At 34.8% G+C, this 9,793-nt stretch overlaps 2 protein-coding genes across 2 annotated transcripts in view; one reads left to right on the top strand and one right to left on the bottom strand.

Moving 5' to 3' along the window:
* The window catches only part of LOC134840327 (C2 domain-containing protein 5-like), a 302,083-nt gene that overhangs the window by 53,468 nt on the left and 238,822 nt on the right, over positions 1-9,793 (bottom strand). The gene's annotated exons all lie outside the window — the stretch shown is intronic.
* LOC134838962 (uncharacterized) lies at positions 3,834-6,573 on the top strand. The gene has a single exon (XM_063854334.1). It carries the CDS (start codon positions 3,889-3,891, stop codon positions 6,571-6,573), a length of 2,685 nt encoding a protein of 894 aa, XP_063710404.1. The 5' UTR covers positions 3,834-3,888.

Here is a 9,793-nt window from a genome sequence, read left to right as displayed (position 1 = left end):
ATTCAATACGTTTGGGGAAACGCAAAGTGTTTAAATTTTTGGTAGCCGCACGTTTCAAATACAAATAATTATGAGGGGAACGCACATCAGTTATTCAATAGTAAAGGATTAATCAATTTTTTTTCTTCAAAGCAAAATCAATAAGAACTATTAAAGCAACCGGAAATGCTGATCAAGAGTAATATTTTGAGCTCTTCTTCCTAAATAAATAGTCGAGACAGGGGTTTCGGTCACGCACAAACTCGATACACCTCAAGCACGGTCGAAAAATACCGATCCTTCTGCGGTAATTCGGAGGCAATTAGAAATAATTCTTTCAAAAATCAACTCAATTTTAAACATTTTAAAAACTCAAATTGCAAGCCCGTATTCCAAAAAATGGGGAAAACAGCTCTAAAACAGTTTATCTCTACAGAGCATTTATTTTGCAAATAATTCTAATTTTTTTCATTCTGATAAAAAAGCATCATGAGATGTAACCCGAAAAGCATAAATTAGAACGTTTAATTTTGGAAAACGTTCAAAAGCTATTTGAAAGTCGAAACACGCCCAAATTTGGTCGTGTACGGTCAAAACAAATCTTTTTTTAGGTCCAACTCTGTAGAGCACATTTGCTTCGGCTGAGAACGGTCGAAGCGAACGGATTTTTGGACGGTTAAAACAACAATTTTTGGTCGAAACAGTCGCAACATAAAATGAACACCTCGAACTAGGCAGTTTTTAACACATACGTGTCGGTATTAATTGGATAGATAAATATTCGCAAATTTTTTTTTAATTAACGTGAACAAGTGTATCACAAATTTTCTTGCAGATCAATGAAAAACAAAATTTAATTTGCTCGTTAACATTCAGCATCAATCATCGTTTGCTGATCAGCCCAGGTTGACCAATACTTCTTATAAAACAATTTCTATATATGAAAAACTTCTTACCATACAATTCCATGAGTAAAGAAAGTATTATGAAATCTCTATGATAAGCACTTTTCCATTTAGGAAAATTATCTGGCAAGTATTTTTCCATTTTTTGTTCAAGTTTTATTTCTGACAAATTCTAGAATGTGTTCGTAACCGAACGCAAAAGACAAAGACCTTGGTTTACTCAGAGCGCCAAAGTTTGTAAGGTCTTAAGTTGACAATGCACAGAAAACGACAGGAACTGTCTTAGAGCTGTCTTTAACGAATGATATAACAAAAGTAACAAACTTTTAACGTTTGGCAAAAATTTTCAATGTTGAAGAATTTTAAAATTCGAACTTTTAGTTCATCAGACATTGATCAGTATACATAAACATGCAAAGCTTACATAAATGGCGTTTTTGAAAAAACTATTGAGCGAAAAGGAAAAAAAATCCAACATTAAAGTGACTACTTTGATTGTTTTCATTAAGAAAACAGCTGAACGAGTTCATTGACTGACATTTACTTTTAATACTATCAAATAATTACGTCACAAAAAATTAATTATAATGGATTATGTTTTACCTAATCTGCATGAAAATATAGTAAAAATCAAAATTAATGTAAATTTAAGCTATAAGCAGAGGCGGATCTAGGACTTTCTCGGGGGGGGGGGGTACGCGGCGGATTTTCAAAAAATTTTCGAAAATATTTTTGGGTTTCCATCTTTTTTTTATGTTGACCAAATTGTTTTTATGAGCTCTCCTAACTCACTATAAAGACCCCATTTTGATCAAACTTTCTACGCCGCAGGCAAAATTATGAGAAAACAGGCCAAAAAAAGGCGTTTTTAGACATTTTTTGGAAATTTTTGGTATAAAAATTGCGTTTTTTTTGCGCGTTCTCCCTCCTCAAAATTAGTTTATATTGGTGCTAAAGGCTCCTATTAGGCTCCTTCGCCAAAAATGGATATCTCAAGATAGTTCAAAGGGGGAAACCCCAGCCTAAACAAGAATAAAATGAAATGAAGCGATGACACAGTTGTTCAATATTAATTATAATAAAATTTGAGAAAATTTTTTTCTCAAAAAATCATCGATTATAATCGATTATAAACGATTATAATTATTTTCACTGTTCCGAAAAATTAAGCATTATAATCTATTTTTAATCAATTATAATCAATTTTTTCTGAAATTTATGGAGACTGACAAGAAAAATCCATTATTATCTATTATTTTCTCTTTTACTGAGTGTGGGCTCGAATTAAGACGAAAAATCAAAAAATTCAAACCGGTTTTTTGCAACACTGGGAAATTTTTTTTGAAATTTTAACGTCGTTTGAAATAAGACTGAGAGGGTTTCAATATGATATATCACTCAACTCAGTCCGATGATTGTTTGTGGCAATTGGTTTTGCGTGGAAAACAAAAAAAAACTAAAACACACATGAGTACAAAGTTCCTCCCCATTTTCAGTTGTCGGAACAATAAAATTTAGCAGTTGTTTTTAACTCATTGGCGTAGAGTTTAACCGTTCAGATCCCTCTTTAAATGAGAAGAACACAGCGTTTAGAATGTCGACAAAAGACTGTCTTTTGACGTTTTAAAAATTATACTTAAAATTTATATATTTTTTTTCAATTTGTTATTTCTTTATCTTCGAAATTTTTTCTTTGATCGAGTAATAGGCCACAATTTTTTTAAGATATTTTGATATGTTCGAATTTAATTGATTGATTAAAAAAGGTCAGTAGGACAAACAGTGATTCGTTTTCCAAGAAGAGCATAATTGGTAAGCAGGGCAGAAGTGGTTAGAATTTTCTGCCCTACTTGTACAAGAACTCGGTCTCTTTGTTTTTCACCACCCTCGAATAGTGGAAAGACACTAATGTGCAGGCAGTGCAGTGTATTGTCTGTGTTTTCATTTTTTGTCGGCCAATTTTGATTACGTGGAAAAAAGATCACAGGCCGTAAAATTGTGTACATTTGAAGCTCTATTGGTTGTGGTTCAGATTCTAAAATTACGATCGAAGTTCTCTCAGTGGAAATAAAAACTGGTCTGCATTTTTAACTTCGTTTTGCAGTTTAAATTTTTGTTTTTCAAATTAACGAGGGTGACCTCCCACGTTTGAGTGTACTACGATTCTAATGCAAACTCCAACGCTAATTTTAATATCATTTTATCTATAATAATGATTCTTTTTAACTAAAGGACTATTTTGCAGTTTTTTCATTTAGTTATTTTTTCTCCTAAATCAATTTGGTCGGAATATTTGGTTTTGTTTGCACAGTAACCTGCTATTTTTTTAAGAAATTTTTTTTTGAAATCGTTTCGTTATCGCAAATTGAGAAAGCAAACAGCAACATTTTTTCAATTGTTTACTGCGCAAACTGATATCTCAAAAAAATGTATTTCAAGTTTGAAACGCTTTTTGTCACAATATGTTTGGTTTAGGAATTTAAAAATATATTTTCAATAGATCATACCAAAAATAAGATTTACTTTTCTCGAACTCTGACAAAAGAAGAAAAAGTTCAATAAAAGGTTTCAACAATTTTTGCTAGTTTTTCTTAAATTATTAAAATAATTCACCTTTTGAATGAATAGCTTTGGTGAAAGACAAAAGCTGTTGGTCTTTATATTGATTTAAATGGTGAATTGAATTTTTAATCAACTCAGTTCATAGTTTTTTCTTTAAATGCAGACTTAAGGATCAAATGAAATCCCACAAAAATGAGTAATTTAAAAAATTAAAAAACGAAGTGCAGCAAATTGGAGCCATAAACGCCGTCTTAATATTTTAATTGTCCTCAACTAGATGATTTGAATTCGAAGATCGAAAAAAACAGAGAAAACAAAAAGGCACTTGATCCAACTTCCAAAGTAGCATCACCAGGTCAAAAAAAAGAATCCAGATCAAATTCAAAACTCCATTTGTAAATTAAGAACTCCAAATATCCATACGGATATATCCAATCAGATAATGAAAATCTCACCTGAGCGGGAACACGATGAGATTGATTGTGCCGTTAGTCCCGTGAACAACAAAAGTTCAAATTTGATCCTTCAAAACGAACGAAAACTGAACGTCGGCAATGCAGCGAAACAACCCGAACAAAACGAGGCTGAAAATGGGGGAAAGTCTAAATTTTCCCAGATCAAAACTCTCACCGTTGACATGGTTGGATCCATTTCACCTCAGCTTTTTGCACCCTCAATTCTGATGAAAATCATGTGGATTCTTGTTTACTTGGCATTTGTGTACATTTTGGTTCTTCAGACCACAATGACCATGATGGAATTCAATTCGCATCCGGTGACCGTCTCGGTGTCGTTGAGAACCGACGCCTCCGAGCTCGATTTTCCAGCGGTGACTATTTGCAATAACAACATTGCTCGGAAATCATTCATTTCCCGAATCAAGTATCTACAGGATCTAGCATGGCTCGACGACTATTCCAGACAATTGCTCAAAGGACGCGACTTTACTTCGAATTATGGAAACGCAAGTTGCGACCCGAAAACTCAGTTCGAATGCAGCAACGCGAGGTGCATTCCGAAAGCATGGGTGTGCAATGGGAGATCTGAGTGTGGGGATGATTCCGACGAAGATCTTCCAGCTGGCGACGACTGCGAGTCGTATCCCCACCGAAATCTAAACACGACTTGCGACGACGGATTTGTTTTGTGTCCTGGTGAAGTGACATGCGCGATACCCTGCGACAACATAGCGGATTGTGTCGTGGACCGAGGCTTTGACGAGAGGAACGACAGCGGATGTGACGAGTCGTGTGTTCGAGACATAACAGCATCGGATCAAGTCCAAGTTTTGAGTCTGCCGAACTACCCTGGAAATTATTCCGTAGATTTGAACTGTGAGTACACCCTATATGCACCCGTCGGTTTCCAGGTTCAAATTGAATTCATTGCGTTCGATATCGAATCAAGCATTTCATGCAGCAAAGACTGGGTTCAAGTTCTGGACTCAGATGGCCAGCCGATTCCAAATGGTTACAATGAAACCTTCTGTGGAAGTTTTGACTATAGTGGTTTGATGAATCGCAGAACAACGTCTTCAGGGAGCTTTTTGTCAATCATTTTTATTTCTGATTCCACTGGAAATTCAACTGGGTTCCAAATTGAGTACCAGAAGACGATAGCAAAACGAAGACGAAGAAGCTTCGGACCTGACACGACTCCGAGGCCGACCGACGTTCCCTTGCCGGATCCGGATACAACTATCAACCCTGGCTCCAACTCATACGATTCCTCGTACTCATCATATGGCTCATCGAACTCCTATGATTCTTCTTATGACTCATCGAACTCCTATGATTCATCGTATGACTCATCGAACTCTTATGGTTCATATTCTGGCTCATCCAACTCCTATGAGTCATCTTATGACTCATCGAGCTCCTATGATTCATCGTATGACTCATCGAACTCATATGAGTCATCAGATGATCCGCCTGACAGCGTCAGCTTCACACAGACTGGAAACGTTTTCGAAGACGTCGCTCTTAACGACTGGTACAGCGCATTCCAGCAATCCGCAATGCCCGACTTCTCAGACTTCAAAGCGTTTCTAAACCTAAAAGCGTCTGAAATAATTGGAAATGGGCACCAAATTGAGGATTTTATTGTTCAATGTGTAATTGACGGACAGCTGTGCTCTTACAGTAACTTCAAAACAACTCAATACGCCGAATTTGGAAACTGTTTTAGTATCAATACCGTTGTTGACGTGGATTCAAACCGAACTAACTTGGCGCCCTACCGAACGTCGAAAACCGGCACTGAAAATGGTCTAAAGCTGTCTCTTTTTCTGGACAAAGATGAATACATCGGAATCATTGGACAAAACTCCGGAGCAAGACTGACGATTTCGAACCCAGATGAGAGTCCTCCAATCACCTCAAAGGGGATATTTCTAAGTGCAGGAGCTGCAACTGTGGTAAGCATGGAACAGGAAACTGTTCTAAAAAAGGAGGCGCCTTACTCCAACTGTATCGACACCTGGCCGGAGTTCCTGGAACTTAGAGATGACTTCAAGAAGTACAGCTATACGAGTGAGCACTGTATATATCTCTGCCAGCAAATCGCCATCGCGAGGACTTGTAACTGCACCTTGTCAGCAATGGAGTCGGATTTCAGCTTGAACGAGCAAGTCGCGAAGTCCATGCAATACCATTGCGATTTGTTTAACAATGCTCAAAACGATTGTGTCAAAGATGTCAAGGAAGATTTCACCGTGAACAAAAGAACGTGTGAGTGTCCATCGCCTTGCAAAGATCGACGACTTCAGTTTGGCATCTCGGCAACCGAATGGCCAACAGAGGCATACGCGACATACTTTGTATCGCTTCTAGAGCGATCGCCGTCCAAAAGAGTCCAACTATTCCTTGCGAGAGCCAAAGAATTGTCGCGTGACGGACAAGAGATTGAATCATTGAAGGAGATTCTGAAAAAGAATTTCGCAAGAGTCGAAGTCCATTTCGGAACCCTGAATTACTTCCAGATTCAGGAGTCCCCGAAGTACACGATCCAGGACTTGTGTGGAACCCTTGGAGGGAACTTAGGTCTATGGCTCGGGTGGAGTATCATGGCCTTCTTCGAAGTGTTGCAATGGGCATACTTCTGTTTGCTGATCGTCCTGAAAAAATAGGAACATTAAAACATTTGAGAGCAAATTTAGACTCTACATTAAGACTCTATTTCAGCGTCAAATCTAGCACCATTCAAATAAATTGAGTAATTCATGAAGAACTTCAGTTCTGAGTGGTTTAACTATTTCACGTTATGAATGAGCAAAAAATGTATAATAGTATAGGTTCAAAAGGACAATAAACAGCTTTAAAAAGGAGACCAAAACAGAAAAGTTGCTCATACAAAAAGATAAATCGCTGCGTTAATTTATAAATTCCGAAAACAGGTAAAAGATGTTGCGGCTAAAGATTGATACCTGAAGTGACTGAATAAGCAAAAAAAGTATACTAGTCAAGGTTCAAAAAAACGATTAACAGCTTTAAAGAGGAGACCAAAACAGAAAAGTTGCTCATACAAAAAGAAAATACGGTGCCTCAATTTATAAATTCCCAAAAACAAGTAGAAGACTTTAAGGCTAAAATATTGATATCTGAAGTGATTGAATAAGCAAAAAAGTTTATTAGTATAGGTTCAAAAGGACAATAAACATCTATAAAAAGGAGACCAAAACAGAAAAGTTGCTCATACAAAAAGAAAATACGGTGCCTTAATTTATAAATTCCCAAAAACAAGTAGAAGACTTTAAGGCTAAAATATTGATATCTGAAGTGAATGAATAAGCAAAAAAGTTTATTAGTATAGCTTGAAAAGGACAATAAACATCCTTAAAAAGGAGACCAAAACAGAAAAATTGCTCATACAAAAAGAAAATACGGTGCCTTAATTTATCAATTCACAAAAACAAGTAGAAGACTTTAAGGCTAAAATATTGATATCTGAAGTGAATGAATAAGCAAAAAAGTTTATTAGTATAGGTTCAAAAGGACAATAAACATCTTTAAAAAGGAGACCAAAACAGAAAAATTGCTCATACAAAAAGAAAATACGGTGCCTTAATTTATCAATTCACAAAAACAAGTAGAAGACTTTAAGGCTAAAATATTGATATCTGAAGTGAATGAATAAGCAAAAAAGTTTATTAGTATAGGTTCAAAAGGACAATAAACATCTATAAAAAGGAGACCAAAACAGAAAAGTTGCTCATACAAAAAGAAAATACGGTGCCTTAATTTATAAATTCCCAAAAACAGGTAGAAGACTTTGAGGCTAAAATATTGATATCTGAAGTGAATGAATAAGCAAAAAAGTTTATTAGTATAGCTTGAAAAGGACAATAAACATCTTTAAAAAGGAGACCAAAACAGAAAAATTGCTCATACAAAAAGAAAATACGGTGCCTTAATTTATCAATTCACAAAAACAAGTAGAAGACTTTAAGGCTAAAATATTGATATCTGAAGTGAATGAATAAGCAAAAAAGTTTATTAGTATAGGTTCAAAAGGACAATAAACATCTTTAAAAAGGAGACCAAAACAGACAAATTGCTCATATAAAAAGAAAAATCGCTGCGTTAATTTATAAATTCCCGAAAACAGGTGAAAGATGTTGCGGCTAAGAGATTGATATCTGAAGTGACTGAATAAGCAAAAAAATTATACTAGTCAAGGTTCAAAAAAACGATTAACAGCTTTAAAGAGGAGACCAAAACAGAAAAGTTGCTCATACAAAAAGAAAATGCGGTGCCTCAATTTATAAATTCCCAAAAACAAGTAGAAGACTTTAAGGCTAAAATATTGATATCTGAAGTGATTGAATAAGCAAAAAAGTTTATTAGTATAGGTTCAAAAGGACAATAAACATCTATAAAAAGGAGACCAAAACAGAAAAGTTGCTCATACAAAAAGAAAATACGGTGCCTTAATTTATAAATTCCCAAAAACAGGTAGAAGACTTTGAGGCTAAAATATTGATATCTGAAGTGAATGAATAAGCAAAAAAGTTTATTAGTATAGCTTGAAAAGGACAATAAACATCTTTAAAAAGGAGACCAAAACAGAAAAATTGCTCATACAAAAAGAAAATACGGTGCCTTAATTTATCAATTCACAAAAACAAGTAGAAGACTTTAAGGCTAAAATATTGATATCTGAAGTGAATGAATAAGCAAAAAAGTTTATTAGTATAGGTTCAAAAGGACAATAAACATCTATAAAAAGGAGACCAAAACAGAAAAATTGCTCATACAAAAAGAAAATACGGTGCCTTAATTTATAAATTCCCAAAAACAGGTAGAAGACTTTGAGGCTAAATTATTGATATCTGAAGTGAATGAATAAGCAAAAAAGTTTATTAGTATAGGTTCAAAAGGACAAAAAACATCTTTAAAAAGGAGACCAAAACAGAAAAGTTACTCATACAAAAAGAAAAATCGCTGCGTTAATTTATAAATTCCCAAAAACAGGTAGAAGACTTTGAGGCTAAAATATTGATATCTGAAGTGAATGAATAAGCAAAATTTTTTATTAGTATAGGTTCAAAAGGACAATAAACATCTTTAAAAAGGAGACCAAAACAGAAAAGTTGCTCATACAAAAAGAAAAATCGCTGCGTTAATTTATAAATTCCCAAAAACAGGTAAAGAATTTTGCGGCTCAGAGATTGATATCTGAAGAGAACTTTCGACTATTTTACTTAAGGGGATACACAAAACTCAAAACAGAAGCAGATGTAAGATTTTCTTGGGAGACGGTTTTTCAAATTAATTTTTTGCAGGCAGACCAAATCTGTCATGACCCATTTTTGACAAAATTTTCTGCGACCCAGGCAATTTAAAAAAAAAAAACAGGTCAAACATGCCATTATTGGGCTTTTTGGAACGATTTGACTAACAAATTGCTTTTTTTTCAGAGCGCGAGTCAGAACATGCTACTATTGGGCTAAGATAGACAACGCAAACACATTATTAAAGAATGAAGTCAATACAGGTCAAACAGTCGGAAAATAGGTCGAGCATAAATATAGAAGAAATAAATTAAAAGGTTGGATACTATAATTGATAAAATGATTGTAAATTAAACGTGAGATAAATTCAACACTCTGAACAGATGATGACAAGAAAATAAGTTTAATGCAAAAAAACTTATCAAACAATAGTTGCTGGTTGCTGTGTAATTAGGACAGCATATACCAACCAGGGTTTTGATCCGGAAACAACAGACTGTTAACAGACCTTTATGTTACGCTGCATTTCTTCACAATAAGAAAAAGAACATTTCTTTGCCTACATAATTTTATAGACAAAATGTTTTGTTGTATTTGAAATTCGTCATCATCACTT

The sequence above is a fragment of the Symsagittifera roscoffensis genome, chromosome 2 (genome assembly GCF_963678635.1).
Source record: "Symsagittifera roscoffensis chromosome 2, txSymRosc1.1, whole genome shotgun sequence".
NCBI classification, from domain to species: Eukaryota; Metazoa; Xenacoelomorpha; order Acoela; family Convolutidae; genus Symsagittifera; species Symsagittifera roscoffensis.
This window is presented reverse-complemented; position numbering and strand designations above follow the sequence as displayed.